General features: G+C 42.2%; 1 protein-coding gene across 1 annotated transcript in view; it reads left to right on the top strand.

Annotated features, from left to right (window-relative positions):
- The first annotated feature begins 220 nt into the window (after positions 1 to 220).
- Positions 221 to 17,679, top strand: part of IL1RL2 (interleukin 1 receptor like 2) — a 47,709-nt gene continuing 30,250 nt past the window's right edge. The window contains exons 1-5 of the mRNA XM_030838718.3: positions 221 to 299; positions 1,066 to 1,134; positions 1,931 to 2,162; positions 5,024 to 5,219; positions 17,302 to 17,461. Coding sequence (XP_030694578.1) covers positions 221 to 299; positions 1,066 to 1,134; positions 1,931 to 2,162; positions 5,024 to 5,219; positions 17,302 to 17,461 — 736 coding nt within the window. The remainder of the gene's footprint in view (positions 300 to 1,065; positions 1,135 to 1,930; positions 2,163 to 5,023; positions 5,220 to 17,301; positions 17,462 to 17,679) is intronic.

The following is a 17,679-nucleotide window of genomic DNA, read 5'->3' as shown; positions in this document are numbered from 1 at the left end:
AATGGAGTTCGGAAAGGAAGGAATAGTTCATTTGGTGGCACAATTTGGAATAGATTTCAGCAGACAATTAATGGGGATGGAGGACTTCTTAGCTGCCAGAAAATCCGGCACAAAGCCTTCGAACCCACTTCCTAGTGCGATGGCACGCTCCTTCCTAAGCTAGCACCGGGAAGGTAGGGCTGCCCCGCCCATCGTAGTGAGGAACTAGCCTGGTACGGAAATGCCACGACAGGACTCAGTCCCGGGCTGTCAGTCTCCACTTTCTGCGAGTTCCTGCGCGCTCCGATCCAGTTCTGCAGGTACACACCCGGCTCACGGAGTCTGCAGCTGAGCAGGGCGCGGGCGGGACGAGGAGGTGGCAAAAATGTGCGCGACTGGGCGGCGGGCGGCGATCGGGACTCCCGGGCGGCCCCTGACCGGCTGGGCGACCTTGGGGGAGCGGACTCCGTCTGTGGAAGAAGGTGTGGAGCCCGCGTCCACTGCCGGCCCGTCTTCCTCCCTCTTTTCCTGCCGACCTTTGCCATATAGGCCTAAGCTGCCTTCTCCCGAGTGAGCAGGTTTCCGTTTAGACGGCCAGGCCCAGGAGGAACCTGAGGCCAAGGACGCGCAGGGAAGGCTACGCGCGACGCACGGTGGGCACTCGGGCGTCACCACGGGGAACGGGGGCCGCGGGCTGAGGCGGGCCGGGCGGCGAGCTGCATGGCAGAAGGGGATGTCCCTGCGCCCCCAAAGGAGGCGACCGGGCAGCCTGGAAGAGTACCCGCCCCGATGCCCACACTGCGCCTCCGGCCCCTCCCGACCCCTCCCACTGATGCCTCTCCCCCCGGATTCTGGAGGTGGGCACTCGGAGCAAGGGTGGGGCAAGGGAGGGAGCCGTCTTTGGGGGCGCGTCCGGATACATCTGGGGCCAAAGTTGGAGGTCTCCTCATGGAGCAGGAAAGGTCAAAAGCCTAGCTGGGATCTCTAGCTGGGATTCAGAGGTCGCAGAACCCTGGCCTCGTGCCGCGGGAGGGCGCGCTCCGCCCGCTGCGCCCCTTTCCACGCCTCCGTCTTTCTTCCTCGCAGCCTGTAGGGGAATGCCATTGTTGCTGCTCTGCGTCGTGTGCACCGCTCTTCCACGATTTATCAGAGCAGGTACGTTCGGTTGGTTCGGGTCTCAGTGGCCCCCCTCCCTCTCTGCCACCCTGCCGCTCTGGGCGAGCCCCTGTGCAGACCTCCTGGGGGATCACGTGAGACCGGAGCCTGGCCGGTGACACTCGCCCCAGGGGTCCAGGCAAAATCCCGCGGGAGACGCTCAGCCCCAAGCATCCCCTTCGAGCTTTGAAGTGACTTGAAGAGGGGTAGGAGATGGGCAAATTTGCAAGTCAAGGCTCGAGTTAAAATGCTCAAATAGATCTATAATACCGTCTACTTTATATGACAAACGGACATGTTAGACCCAAGGTAATAGCAAAGAAACCAGCCACGGAACAAATTACTTCCAAGAAACACTAAGCAATTTGTTAGAAATGAACTTTAAAGCGAGCGGAATTGTTTAACAATCCTTTCGGGGAGGAGATACTTACACCTTTTATTGGGGACGGACGAATTAACCGGGTAGCAGAGCAGAAGGAAAATAGGTCAAGTGGGGCTCAGAATAGGAACGTTTACACTGAAGGAGGAAGATGAAGGAATTGAGGGTCTTAGAAGGGAAAGAGGGGACTCATTCCAAATGGGGAGATCACTTGTTGAGGGGGAGGACCGAGTAAATTCCCTCTTATGGACAGATGTGAAAGACTTCGGGTCATGCTTTCACATCAGCAACTCCCATACTGAGAAAACTCTCACATAAAATTTCAAATCAGCAAGAAAATCGAGGTGTTTGTGGAAACTAATCATGACCGACACTAGCGCTCTCGGCTGTGATTATTTTTTTCCTTTCTTTCCCTAGATGCTTGCGAGGACGTGAGTATGCAGGATACTGTGTCAGTGGGCCAACCTACGGCTTTTCACTGCATATACCCCCTGCCAACATCTGGGAAGGTAGATGCAACATGGTATAAATATCCTAGAAAAATCCCAGTATCCAAAAACATACAGTCTCGAATCCACCAGGACCAAAACTGGATTTTGTTTCTCCCTGTGAAAGGGGAGGACTCTGGGATCTACTACTGTGATACAAAGTAAGTTCCTCATTCATGAGAACTGTCTCTCTCATTTATATATATATATATATATATATATATTTATATTTATATTTATATAATATGTATAATATTTATATAATATATAATTCTTTTAGAAAAACTCTTGATAAACTCTTAATCAATGTAGAAAACAATGAGAAGAATATAGTTTTGTAATTGTTACGAGGTGGTTTCAATGAACAGACTTTTAAGCAGAACAGATTTGTAAATCAGTTGCTGGACCTTGAAATGCATCTTTTCCTATTGAGATGATGTCCAAGGCCAGACCAGCTTACAAAGCCTGTTTAATTCCAACATGATTGCTGCCTTCTTTCTTGGAATGCCAGAAGTTTTTGCGACAGGTGGTACATCCAGATAGGTATAAGCCTCCTTCAAGCACTTTTTGTAAGGGTTCTGCTATAGGAATTTAACAGTGACCAAGCACCCAGTATGTTCTAGACCCCATGCTAAGCCTTATGCTAGTAATGTAAGTAAGTGACAAAGGTCTGGTGGGAGATAGTTGAGCCTGGTTGGCACTGTGGTGAGCCAGAAAGCGTATGTCACACCAAAGGTGGCAGTCTATGCAGCAGTTCAAGTCCATCTTCCAAAATTTCAAGGTAACCTGGAAATTGGAATGTGTGTGTATGGGTGTGTGTGTGGTTAACTTTCCAATAAGCTTTGTGCATGTGTCCTAATTAAAACACATCTGTGGACCACATTTTGGCTGAGGGCCCCAATTTTGTTATCCCCCTTTGCTAATGTGCATGACCTTCATGAGTCATTTGACCTCCACGAGCCTTGGCTTTCTTATCTGTAAAGTGGGAGTAATGTCAGCCAGATAGGGTAGAAGTTAAAATGACCCCAGCTCATGTGTGAAGTAGGTACTCCAGGAATGTAGCTGCATCCTCCCTCTCTTGCGGTTCCTCGGTATTTGCCAGCCTCTTTCTGTGTTTCAGGATGGCCATGTCCTTCTCTGATTCCTGCCAGATTCCTCATTTCCGTGTGATTGACTCGAAGTACATGGTTACTCAGTGGCACAGGTGGAAGTGCCAGTAGCCCCTTCCCCAAAATTTCACTCACTCTGCAGACCGGCTGCTGACGTCTAGAGGGGGTCTGCTCTCCTCTTTCCTCCAGGTTATTCATTAACCAGAGTTGGAGGTCGTATGCCGCACAAATCTGTCTGGACGTCCAGGCTGGATTTATTTATTTTTTATTCTAACTGGGACTTCATTTTTATTTATCTTTATTGGGGTATAATTGATTTACAATGTTGTGTTACTTTCTGCTGTACAGCAAAGTAAATCAGTCATACGTATGTCCACTCCTTTTTAGACTCTTTTCCCATATAGGTCATTACATAGTATCGAGTAGAGAGTTTCCTGTACTATACAGTAGGTCTTTATTAGTTATCTGTTTTATATATAGTAGTGTGTATATGTCAATCCCAATCTCCCAATTTATCCCTCTCCCCCCCTTTCCCCTGGTAACCATAAGATTGTTTTCTACATCTGTAACTCTATTTCTGTTTTGTAAATAAGTTCACTTGTACCATTTTTTTTATATTCCACACATAAGCAATATCATATGATATTTGTCTTTCTCTGTCTGACTTACTTCACTCAGTATGACAATCTCTAGGTCCAACCATGTTGCTGCAAATGGCATTATTTCATTCTTTTTTATTAGGTTGCTTTCATGTCTTGGCTTTTGTAAATAGTGCTGCAATGAACACTGGGGTGCATGTATCTTTTTGAATTATGGTTTTCTCCGGATATATACCCAGGAGTGGGATTGCTGGATCACAGGCTGGATTTAAAATATTTAAATATGGGAGCTGTGAAATGGGGCAAAATAATCTTTCCTAGAACGTAGACATCAATACTGTCTGTCATGGAAGAAAATAAACATGAATTCTCACAAATCTTTAATATATAGATATGATACATGTTTAGTAAACTGTATATTTTTACTTTGAAATAATTCAAATTCATATCACATTTGCAAGAATTGTATAAAGGGCTCCTGCCTACCCTTTATCTAGATTTCTATTATTTAACATTTTGCCACATTTTCCCCATCATCCCCTGTGTATGTTACACACGGTATTTTTTCTAAACCACTTTATTCCAAATCATCTCAGTTGTATGCATCAGGTCCCTTTACCCCTTAATATTTCAATGTGTCTTTCCTCTCAGCAAGAATATTCTCTTAGTTATATTAGAATAGTTATCACATTCAGGAAATTTAACCATCACACAATACTTTATCTAGTAACCAATTTGTATTCTAATTTTCTCAATCTTCTCAATGATGACTTTTATAAATGTTTTTCTTCCTTTTCCTGTGGAAGATTGAATCCAAGATCACTGCATTGCATTTGGTTGTCATGTACTTTTAATCTCTTTTCATCTGGAACAGATCTTCAGCCTGTTTTGTGTGTGTGACGTTGACGTTTTTAAGAAGTACAGACAATTATTCTATATTGTATCTCTTACTTTGGGTTTGCCAGATATTTATTCATGAGTCGGTTCAGGCTGAGCCTTCTTGGCTGGAATGCTATGGAAGTGGTTTGCATTCTCTTCAGACAGCACACTCAGAGACACCTAGCATCCGCGTGTCCCTGCTTGGTGATGTTCATTTTGACCATTTGGTTAAGATGTCCTCCCGTGTTTCCACCATCCAAATACATCTCTTTTCCTTTCGTAATGAATGACTTGTGAGATGTATGCTGTCTTGTTTGAGGCAGAGGGTTTCCACAGTGCTTGGAAGAGGATTTGGAAATATTTGCAGATAAACAGAATTATTTGGTTTTGTGACTGTTTGAGTTTATGAGGTTTCAATCTGTTGTTTTCTTACAGTGATACAAACACCTGTCCCAGAATGCAAGTCAACCTCACTGTATTTAAAAAACATTGGTGTGGTACTTCTGGAAACAGTCAACCGCATGTGCCAGATGAGTACAAACAGATTTTATACGTTGGAAGAGATGACATTCTTATATGTCCTCTGAACTTCCCAAACAGTTTTCATTTGGATTCAGTAAAGTGGTATAAGGTAAAACAAAAAAAATTTCCTATTGCTATTTTCCTTCCTCTTCTTTAAAACCTACTTGTTTTTTTAGTTTAAGCTGTACCTTTTGAAGCAGAACTGGTAAAGAGAGAGATTTGTGTACGTAAGATTTGTTAGCTAATTGCTATGGATAATTTAACGCTGTTAATTACTTATTTTTTTAATTTGTAGTTATTAGAGCTTGGTCATAGCTTATTATTGGAATCCACCCCTCCCCCAATTATTCTTACTTTTCAGACTATCCTTCGTTATTCTTTTTAATTAAGATTGATAAGTAGTTTCTTTGAATGGGTAGTACACACATAGGGTTCAGGAATCACGAAGTATCAGAAGGCATGCCCCGGAAAGTCCCCTTCCCACTCCTGATTCATATTTGCCCAGGCCCATCTCACCTTCCATGACATGTGGCTGCTGTAATTGGTTTCTTGCAGACCTTGCATTATTCTTGTGTAATGCCATGCAAGCAAATAAAACTATACCTCCTAGTCCTTTCTTTTTTTATGGAAACAGGGCATCCTATACTCACCTTCCTGCACCTTGTGTTTTCACCTGCAAACCTTCTCTTTGCTTGATTGCACTGGCAGACAATAATGGCAAAGGCATAATCCTTGGCACAGAGGTGCACAGGCGAGGTATTTAATATCTGAATTAGTTCTCTCCCAGCTCTGCTTGTTAGCGTTTGCCAGTACAACCATCTGGGTCATGAGTACTCTTTGTGGGAAGGTTTCTATGTACTGTTTCAATTTCTTTAATGGTGATAGGATTATACAAATTTCTTATTTATTCTTGAATGGGTTTTTGTAGGATGGTTTTCTAGGAAATTGTTCATTTCATTAAACGTTTCAAAGGCTCTGGCATGAAATGGTTTATCATTTCTCTGCTTTTAATGTCTGCTTCTGTAGTAAGGTTCATCTTTTATCCCCATTACAATATGTTTCTCTCTGTCTCTGTCTCTCTTTCTCTCTCACACACACACACTCTCTTTCTCCTTCTCACTTGATTAGTCTTATAAAAGATTTGCAGTCAGTTCTATTACTCCTTTCAAAGCACCAATTTTTGCCTTTGTCAGTCCTCTCTGTTATGTATTTCACATTCATTTAGCTTGTTTCTGTTTTCCCCTCTCACAAGGAAAGTGGCAATGAATGCCCTTGTCGTGTATTTTATTTTATTCTAATTTTTTTCTTTCCCATTATGGTTTATTACAGAATATTGAATATGGTTCCCTGTGCTCTACAGTAGGACTTTGTGTATCTCTTTTATATATGATCGTTTGTATCCGCTAGTCCCAAACTCCTAATTTATCCCTCCCCCCACCTCCCCACCCCTCTTTCCCCTTTGGTAACCATAAGTTTGTTTTCTATGTCTGTGAGTCTCTTTCTGTTTTGTAAATAAGTTTGGTTGTATCATGTTTTAGATTCCACATATAAATGATAGCATACAATATTTGTCTTTCTCTGTCTGACTTACTTCACTCGGCATGATAATCTCTAGGTCCATCCATTTGCTACAAATGACATTTTTTAATGGCTGAGTAGTATTCCATTGTATATATGTACCACGTCTTCTTTATTCATTCACCTGTCGATGGGCATGCTTTCAGTGAAATCCTCATGTGGTGAATCAGCTGGAAGGGCTTGAGTATGGTGCCACGTTGATCGTTAGGCTATTTCAGAAATTGAGTTAGGAAGCGGGGATCATCAAGAGAGCATGTGAAGTAGAACGGATAGAATGGGGGGGAAGGGGAGGGTGAGCAGGGGGAGGGAACTCATTCCTGCTGCCCCCGATTGTCCCTGTCAAGTGAAAGGAGATGTGATGTGGAGAGTGTGAAAGAGCAGACAGGCGAGCAGGTGGGAGAGAGAGTTGAAGGAGATGCAAAGACTTTCTACGGTGAGGACCATGGATTTGTTTATGTTTGTGTGTTTAGCTCCTGTCGTGCTCATCCGGTTGTAGGGGTGTAGGAGAGGGATGGCAGGATGAACTCAGCATGGGGTTTCTCTGGATAAATACACTGGAAGGATGAAGGGTTTCCTTAATCCTTGACTTGAGGACTTAAAAGGAGATCATTCAAGTGATGGCCACGTGAGTCTAGGTGGGACAGGAAAGGAAATGATGCCTGAAGGATACTGGTGATTAGGAGAAATTAGAGGGGTCCAAGGACTGATCCAGGTTAAGATGGAAAAATGGGCTGGATAGCTAGAAAGTTCACCATATCACATGATGGATGTGGTGGGTACAGGCTCCCCATCCACGGGGAGGCTCTTTATATTATAGAGGTTGCAAGGCTATTGATAAAAAAATAAGAACAAAGCACCCAGAACCACACCCTACGTTTTCCTAACCTATAGCTAAGGTTCTGGATGTGGTACAGTTTCTCCAGCTGGCTTCAGTGAAAAGCTAAAGTGAGTATGGTGATCTGCTTTTCTACTGGACGTGGGCTTTCTGCCGCAGTGTTCCGGGGCCCAGTCTCCAGCTTCGTGGGAGCTGAGAAGCAGTAGGCATGTCTTCTGACTTATTGTTGTTGTGGCTCCAGCAAACGTGCTGGGACTTCACTTGCTGCAGTTGTGTAAGTGGCAACTCCCGGTCCCTGACTTGCAGGTGGTATATCTCAAAGTCTCGATTCCCACCATCAGGATGGTCGTGGAGGAAGCAGCTATCATGCGAACTCGTTCTGCATTGTGCTTCAGCGCCTAATGTTCTGTTTTAAATTCTTTTCTGCTTAAAAGAGCTAGAATTTTTTTTTTTTCGAAACAAATCCAGTCTGGGAGACATGGCCTCATAGAATTGTTTGGGAGAGTAATTGAAATAATCTATCCACTAAGCCCTTAGTTCAGTGTGGGTACATAGTAATTACTTAATAAATAAATACTAGATATTATTACTTAGTTAAAATAAAAGAAAGAAACAGGTGGAATAATAAGAAATTATCATCAGAATGGTATATTTTTTCTAAATTAACAATTTTTTATTGTGCTAAAATATGTATAACATAAAATTTAGCATTTCAATGATTTTTCAGTGTACAGCTCTGTGGCATTAAGTACATTCACCTTGCTGTACAACCAGAACTTTTTAATCTTCCCAGATGGAAACTCTGTACCCACTGAACAATAACGCCTCATTTTCCTCCCCACCCCCAAGCCCCTGGCAACCACCATTCTATTTTTTGTCTCTAGGAATTTGACTATTCTAGGAATCTCATATAAGTGGAATCTTATAGTATTTACACTTTTGTGACTGGCTGATTCTACTTAGCATAATGGCTTCAAGGTTCATCCGTGTTGTAGCATGTGTCAGGATTTCTTTCCTTTTTAAGGCTGGATAATATTCCATTGTATGTATAGACCACATTTTGTTTATCCATTCATTTTTCAATGGACACAGATTGTTACCATCATTCGGCTCTTGTGAATAATGCTGCTTTAAACATTGATGTACAAATATCTCTTTGGCCCCTGCTTTAAGTTCTTTTGGATATATTATCAGAAGTGAAATTTCTGGATCATATGGTAATTCTATGTTTAAGTTTCTGAGGGATTGCCATAATGTTCCCTTTTCTCCTCTCTTCCTCCCTTCCTTCCTTCCTTCTTGTCATTCTAATGATAAGAAGTGAGTTTATGTGTTCAGCACTTATTCTGTACATGGTACATTACTTTCCCAATAATGCTTTCAGTGGTGTGTGTGTGTGTTTGTGTGTGCAAGACAGACACATACACATAAGCTGTCTGGCTATAAAGCCACGGAAGGGACTGGGTATTATTTATTACTCTCCCCCTAAAGTCTATCGTAGTGTCCTCACTCTATTAAAAAAAGAATGAGGTCTTCCTGATTTCACCTGAAGAGTTTGATTGATGTTTCTTCCATTGATGTTTGAATGATGTCTCCAAGTGACTGTGTCAGTGTTCAGACAAATCACATTTCACTGTTCTCACCAGACTGGATGAGGCACCAACGTGTGAGTGCAATGCAGTGAATTTGTCTGTACAGTGACACAGCGACTTGGAGAAAGTATGTGACCATATGGTAGTTGCTATGCTCAGTATGTCTAAGTTCCTGACATTTCCAGTTTCTATTCATTCCCAGCAGAGATAAGAACGACATGAGGAGGGAGAACCACAGCAGTGTGTCCGAGTTCCTCCTCCTGGGGCTCCCCACCCTTCCAGAGCAGCAGGGCGTGTTCTTTGCCCTGTTCCTGGGCATGTACCTGACCACGGTGCTGGAGAACATACTCATCCTCTGCTCATCAGGCTGGACTCTTGCTTCCACACCCCCATGTACTTCTTCCTCAGGCACTTGGCCCTGACTGATGTCTCCTTTTCATCTGTCACTGTCCCAGAGATACTGATGAACATGCAGATTAATACAAATCTATCACATAGACAGGGTGCATTTCACAGGTGTATTCTTATACACTTTTTGGTTCTGTTGATAATCTCCTCCTCGCCGTGATGGCATATGATTTATTTTTGTATACAGCATTAGGAAGTGTTCTAATATCTTTCTTTTACATGTAGCTGTCAAGTTTTCCCAGCATCACTTATTGAAGAGGCTGTCTTTACTCCATTGTATATTCTTGCCTCCTTTGACAAAGATAAGGTAACCATATGTGCATGGGTTTATATCTGGGTTTTCTATCCTGTTCCATTGATCTATATTTCTGTTTTTGTGCCAGTACCATACTGTGTTGATTACTGTAGCTTTGTAGTATAGTCTGAAGCCAGGAAGCCTGATTCCTCCAGCTCCATTTTTCTTTCTCAAGATTGCTTTGGCTATTCGGGGTCTTTTGTGTTTCCATACAAATTGTGAAATTTTTTGTTCCAGTTCTGTGAAAAATGCCATTGGTAGTTTGATAGGGATTGCACTGAATCTGTAGATTGCTTTGGGTAGTATAGTCATTTTCACAATGTTGATTCTTCCAATCCAAGAACATGGTATATCTCTCCATCTGTCTGTATCATCTTTAATTTCTTTCATCAGTGTCTTATAGTTTCTGCATACAGGTCTTTTGTCTCCTTAGGTAGGTTTATTCCTAGGTATTTTATTCTTTTTGTTGCAATGGTAAGTGGGAGTGTTTCCTACATTTCTCTTTAAGATTTTTCATCATTAGTGTATAGGAATGCAAGAGATTTCTGTGCATTAATTTTGTATCCTGCAACTTTACCAAATTCATTGATTAGCTCTAGTAGTTTTCTGGTAGCATCTTTAGGATTCTCTATGTATAGTATCATGTCATCTGCAAACAGTGACAGTTGTACTTCTTTTTTGATTTGGATTCCTTTTATTTCCTTTTCTTCTCTGATTGCTGTGGCTAAAACTTCCAAAACTCTGTTGAATAATAGTGGTGAGAGTCAGCAACCTTGTCTTGTTCCTGACCTTAGAGGAAATGGTTTCAGTTTTTCACCATTGAGAACGATGTTGGCTGTGGGTTTGTCATATATGGCCTTTATTATACTGAGATAGGTTCCCTCTATGCCTACTTTCTGGAGAGTTTTTATTATAAATCGGTGTTGAATTTTGTCAAAAGTTTTTCCTGCATCTACTGAGATGATCATATGATTTTTATCCTTCAGTTTGTTAATATGGTGTATCACATTGATTGATTTGCATATATAGAAGAATCTTTGTATTCCTGGGATAGAACCCACTTGATCATGGTGTATGACCCTTTTAATGTGCTAGTATTTTGTTGAGGATTTTTGCATCTATGTTCATCAGTGATAGTGGCCTGTGGTTTTCTTTTGTGTGTGTGTGACATCTTTGTCTGGTTTTGGTATCAGGGTGATGGTGGCCTCATAGAATGAGTTTGGGTATGTTCCTTCCTCTGCTGTATTTTGGAAGAGTTTGAGAAGGATAGGTGTTAGCTCTTCTCTAAATGTTTGATAGAATTCTCCTGTGAAGCCATCTGGTCCAGAGCTTTTGTTTGTTGGAAGATTTTTAATCACAGTTTCAATTTTAGTGCTTGTGATTGGTCTGTTCATACTTTCTATTTCTTCCTGGTTCAGTCTCGGAAAGCTGTGCTTTTCTAAGAATTTGTCCATTTCTTCCAGGTTGTCCATTTTACTAGCATATAGTTGCTTGTAGTAATCTTTCATGATCCTGTGTATTTCTGTAGTATCAGTTGTTACTTGTCCTTTTTCATTTCTAATTCTATTGACTTGAGTCTTCTCCCTTTTTTTCTTGATGAGTCTGGCTAATGGTTTATCAATTTTGTTCATCTTCTCAAAGAACCAGATTTTAGTTTTATTGATCTTTGCAACTGTTTCCTTCATTTCTTTTTCATTTATTTCTGATCTGATCTTTATGATTTCTTTCCTTCTGCTAACCTTGGGTATTTTTTGTTCTTCTTTCTCTGGTTGCTTTAGGTGTAAGGTTAGGTTGTTTATTTGAGATTTTTCTTGTTTCTTGAGGTAGGATTGTAGTGCTATAAACTTCCCTTTTGGAACTGCTTTTGCTGCATCCCATAGGTTTTCGGTCATCGTGTTTTCATTGTCATTTTTTTCTAGGTATTTTTTGCTTTCCTCTTTGATTTCTTCAGTGATCTCTTAGTTATTTAGTAGTGTCTTGTTTAGCTTCCATGTGTTTGTATTTTTTACAGTTTTTTTCCTGTAATTTATATCTAGTCTCATAGCATTGTGGTCGGAAAAGATGCTTGCTACGATTTCAATTTTCTTAAATTTACCACAGCTTGATTTATGACCCAAGATATGATCTATCCTGGAGAATGTTCCATGAGCACTGGAGAAGAAAGTGTATTCTGTTGTTTTTGGATGGAAGGTCCTATAAATCTCAATTAAGTCCATCTTGTTTAATGTGTCATTTAAAGCTGTGTTTCCTTATTTATTTTCATTTTGGATGATGTGTCCATTGGTGTAAGTGAGGTGTTAAAGTCCCCTACTATTTTTGTGTTACTGTCGACTTCCCCTTTTATGGCTGTTAGCATTTGTCTTATGTATTGAGGTACTTCTGTGTTGGGTGCATAAATATTTACAATTGTTGTATCTTCTTCTTGTATTGATCCCTTGATCATTATGTAGTGTCTTTATTTGTCTCTTGTAATAGTCTTTATTTTAATGTCTATTTTGTCTGATATGAGAATTGCTACTCCAGCTTTCTTTTGATTTCCATTTGCATGGAATATCTTTTTCCATCCTCTCACTTTCAGTCTGTATGTGTCCCTAGGTCTGAAGTGGGTCTCTTTTAGAGAGGATATATATGGATCTTGTTTTTGTATCTATTCAGACTGTATGTCTTTTGGTTGGAGCACTTAATCCATTTACACTTAAGGTAATTATTAGTGTGTGTGTTCTTATTACCATTTTCTTAATTGTTCTTGGTTTGTTTTTGTAGGTCTTTACCTTCTCTTGTGTTTCCCGCCTAGAGAAGTTCCTTTAGCATTTGTTGTAAAGCTGGTTTGGTGGTGTTGAATTCTCTTCACTTTTGCTTGTCTGTAAAGGTTTTGTTTTCTCCATCAAATCTGATTGAGATTCTTGCTGGTTAGAGTAATCTCGGTTGTAAGTTTTTCCCTTTCATCACTTTAAATATGTCCTGCCACCCCCTTCTGGCTTGCAGAGTTTCTGCTGAAAGATCAGCTATTAACCTTATGGGGATTCCCACCACAGAGGCTCAGGCCTGACACCAGGCCGGAGCAGCAGGACCCTGTCAGCCACACAGCTCAGAAGAAAAGTGAGACAAAAAGGAAGAAAAAAATAAATAAATGAAAAAATTATTTAAATAAAAAAATTAAAAATAATAATAATAAAGGAGAGAGCCACCAAACCAATAAACAAGTCCACCAGTGATAACAAGGGCTAAAAACTAAACTAAGATAAACATAAAAATCAGAAACAAATCAGTCACAGATAGTAAAACTCAAGTTTACAGTTGCTCCCAAAGTCCACTCCCTCAATTTTGGGATGATTCGTTGTCTATTCAGCTGTTCCACAGACGCAGCGTACAAGTTGATTGTGGAGATTTAATCCGCTGCTCCTGTGGCTGGACAGAGAAATTTCCTTTTCTCTTCTTTGTTCGCACAGCTCCTAGGGTTCAGCTTTGGTCTTGGCCCCATCTCTGCGTGTAGGTCACCTTCAGGCATCTGTTCCCGCCCAGAGAGGACTGAGTTAAAGCAGCAGCTGATTAGGGAGCTCTTGCTCACTCAGACCAGGGGGGAGGGAGGGGTAAGGTAGTTATAATTGGAATGCGGGGTGAGCCTGCAGCGGCAGAGGCCAGCTTAACATTGCAACAGCCTGAGTCGCACCATGTGTTCTCCTGGGGTACTTGTCCCTGGATCACGGAACCCTGGCAGTGGCAGGCTATACAGGCTCCCAGGGGTGGGGTGGTGGTGATGGTGGTGGTGGTGTGGATAGTGACCTGTGCTTGCACACAGGATTGTTGGTGGCTGCAGCAGCAGCCTTAGCATCTCATGTCCGTCTCTGGTGTCCATGCTGATAGCCGTGGCTTGCGCCCATCTCTGGAGCTCATTTAGGCAGTGCTCTGCCTTCTGTGGGCAGCGGGGAAGGAATCCCCTTTCCTCAAACACCGCAACACAATGGTCTCTCACCTCTTAGGCAGTTCCAGACTTTTTCCTGGCCTCCCTCCCAGCTAGCTGTGGTGCACTAGCCACCTTTAGGCTGTGTCCACGCAGCCAACCCCAGTCCTCTCCCTGGGATCTGACCTCCGAAGCTAGAGCCTCAGCTCCCAGCCCCCGCCCACCCCGGCGGGTGAACAGAAAAGGCTCTCAGGCTGGTGAGTGCTGGTTGGCACCAGTCCTCTGTGTAGGAATCTCTCTGCTTTGCCCTCTGCACCCCTATTGCTGCACTCTCCTCCGTGGCTCCAAAGCTTCCCCCCCGCCACCCCCCGTCTCTGCCAGTGAAGGGGCTTCCTAGTGTGTGGAAACTTTTCCTCCTTCACAGCTCCCTCTCCAAGGGGCAGGTCCCATCCCTATTCTTTTGTCTCTGTTTTTTCTTTTCTCTTTTACCCTACCCAAGCATGTGGGGATTTTCTTGCCTTTTTGGAAGTCTGAGGTCTTCTGCCAGCGTTCAGTAGTTGTTCTGTAGGAGTTGTTCCACATGTAGGTGTATTTTTGATGTATTTGTGGGGAGGAAGGTGATTTCCATGTCTTACTCCTCCACCATCTCGAAGGTCCCCCCAAGAATGGTATATTTCTATTTTTAAGAATTTAGAGACAGAGTAGTTCTGGATAATGACAAAATCTGGCTTGTGGCAGGGAGAATTGAAGACTCATAGGAGTAGAGGTGGTCCTTGAGATTGGAGGTGTTCCAGAGGAGAAAGTTCAGGTGTTAGAACATCCATGCTCATAGACTCTGAAGTATCCACATTTGGAAAAACAGGAATGTCTCCTTTTGTTTTTCAATTCCAAATTACTCCTCAATACAATGGTTTCTGCCCTACCACCATACTGGATCTATAGTTGCTGAGTTACTACTGGCTTCCCAGCTGCTAAATCTAACATTCATTTCCAATCCTGATCCTGATTTTGATCTCTTGTGGTGTCCATCGCTGCTGGACGTGCCCATGAGCTGAGAGCTTCATCTTCTCTCCCTTCTGAAACTTACTCATTCTTTATCTCCCCACCCCCTGGCTTTTCCTTAGTAATCATTACTGTGTTCTCATTCTCTGGGTTTGGGTCTTAGATTTTAGGGGTTCCCAGTTTCAGCCATGGTCATCTTCAGTTCTTGCTTTGATTGCATTCAGGTGGAAGGCTCATAGGACCATCGCACACAGATGGCTCCCAACTCTCCTTTCTCCCATCTCCAGATACTTCATCCAACAACCTAACATACATTCCATGTAGACATTCCCATCACACAACTCACCAGATTCACCATGTCTAGAGCCACTTTTTAATCTTAACCTCAAATCTGATCATTCTTCTGTATTTTCTTTGCATTCCATCTCCTATCTAAGGACACTTTTGCATCCCTAAGCTGGGACCATACCGGTCCTGTTCTCTCTCCATAGTCCAAATTTGTCACTAAGGCTGTGAATTAGAACTGCTTAAAATCACTATTTTTTGTTCCCTTCTGGTTATCCCCAGAATAGGCAGTGTACTGCCTTAGTTCATGTTCTATTCAGCCTTAGTGTGTGGAAATAACTTCCTAAATTGTTCCCTAGTCATTAGGATTGCCCCCATTTTAATCCTTTCCCACACAGCAACCAGACAGATTGTGCTCCAAGGCAAATATGCACACCTTGGTCCCTTGCACAGACAGCTTCAGATGCTCCTCCCCTTTTCATGGTTTTCTATGATTGGGCTCCTGACTCCCTCACCAGTTTCATCTTCATCACTCTCCTATGACCACTACAGCTTAGCCAGGATGCTCTCGTCTATTTTGTACCTGTGAACCATTGTACATGCTGGGTCAGAATTGTTCTTCTTGGTGCTAGAAAGACAAAAATTTTCAAATGTTGGCTGCTAATATTACTAATTAAAATCTTATTAGTGAGATATCACCGCTCACTTTTAACTAAAAATCAAAGTGTTCTGAGAATTAAAACTCTAAAATAATGCAGCGGATTACAATAGAGACAGTTCTAGTTACTGAAAAAGGACAGAATGGCTCTTCAGCTGTCCAGGGTAAACTTTAATATGATTAAATATTTGTATGTCTTGAATGAGTCAATCAGAAAGGGGACTGATCAAGATCAGAGCATAGAAACAGAGTCCCAGAGATTGCGCCCACACAAGCCCCACCCAGGAACGAGGTTTCCATAATCCAAACGCTCACACTTTTTGTTTGTCCCTATTCTAAAGAAGGCAATCACTCATATTATCAGCATCTGACTCTTACTAGTAATTCCCATTCTACTCAGTAAGCAATTATCTGATTATAATTTGGTTTCCCCTATAGAGTGTTTATAGAAAAAATAATATAAGACTTCTAGAAAGTTATTGTTCACATGATAAATAAATAAACAAATGTTCATTTTGGCATTATTGAGTTTCACCTTCCATGATGGAAGCATTCACACTGTTCCAGTGGTGGAGAGTGAATTCTGACCATGGTTGACTCAGTGAGGATAGAGCTCAAAACTTGAGCGATTACGTCTTTATATAATTAGGGATTGTATGTTTGTCTTCTCTATTATAAGGATTGTGAGCTCTGAGGGACTGCATCTTATTCCTGCATGACCAGGGCCTCTCACAATGCTAGCAAAGAGCAAGAAAAATATTTGAGTGAATAAATGGACTCAATTATCCCAGATGTTATTTTGTAGATTGGCACTTCCTGAAGAAACGGGAAAAGGTTTGAGAAAGAGTTCAGGAGTGGGCCTCTGAGATGGAAAAAACGATTCACATTAGAATGTGAGCTTATGACAGGACAGATGAATGGTGAGGCTTGCCCTCTGGGTGGAAACTGAGGAGAACAATGAGAAAGGCCTTCCTGAGACTAACCAGCCTTCAAGTTGGTTTTGTGTGAGGCCATTTCCTTGTTGATGCAGTGGAAACCTGGGTGACTTAAGAAGTGACGTGATATCTGCTCCGCTTAACCTTGCCATGTACTTTGACTATTGCTCAGGCCTCCAGATAGAAGGTTGGTGAAGTTATTTTGGACCTCGGCAAAGTCCAACCCCTGATAGGTGGAGAACGTGTGATTGGACCTGTAACACAGAGGACGCAGTCCTTATTCACCTGGGCTTGCAGTCTTGCAAAGGGGCTTGGTGCCATTAGACGGTGGTCCATTGAGAGACGTGGAGGACCTTCCTGCTTGTTCACATCCTCCTACCAGACTCCTTTATGGACTAGGTCCAATCCTTCTCCATAAGGTCTTCCTTCCAGCCTTCATAGGCCTCTCTCCTCTCAACTCCCCGTATACCTCATATTTATAGCCCTCACTGTAACCTGTAGAATATTCTTTATCAGTTTTCTGGGGAGATATGTACATATCTTATATAAATATACATATGTCTTCAATTAGATTGTAAATTACCTAAGGTCTAGAGATCACATAGGTTTCTTGTCTCCCCATGGTTGATAGAATGGTGCTAACTAGGAATGTAACTGATACCCCAAAATACTCTTTGAAATGAAAAATATATTTTTAAAATTTAGGACTGTAAAGAGATTGAAGGAGAACGATTCATTTCTCGGAGAAAGAAGCTTTTAGTGAAGAATGTCTCGACAGAGGATGGAGGGAACTACGCGTGTCAAGCCACGCTCACATACGCAAAGCAGCAGCACACTGTTTTAAATAGCATTTCTGTGAACATCAGTAAGTACACTCTTACCCATCCCCTTGACTGCCTCTTGGCTTTGTGTGAGAGGTTGGCTTTGGGCAGAAGGGATTCCCGATCTTGATTTTCCTGAGGGTTAGCAGTCCCTCAAACACGTCACTATTAGAATCAGAGGGTAGGAAGAGTGGGGCAAAAGGGCATGGGCTGTTTAGTTTTCTTATCTGAAAAAAAGGAATACTAAAATTATTGGTTTATT

Source organism: Globicephala melas, chromosome 12, assembly GCF_963455315.2.
Source record: "Globicephala melas chromosome 12, mGloMel1.2, whole genome shotgun sequence".
NCBI classification, from domain to species: domain Eukaryota; kingdom Metazoa; phylum Chordata; class Mammalia; order Artiodactyla; family Delphinidae; genus Globicephala; species Globicephala melas.
Note: the sequence above shows the minus strand (reverse complement) of the source record. Positions and strands in the feature narration are given on the sequence as shown.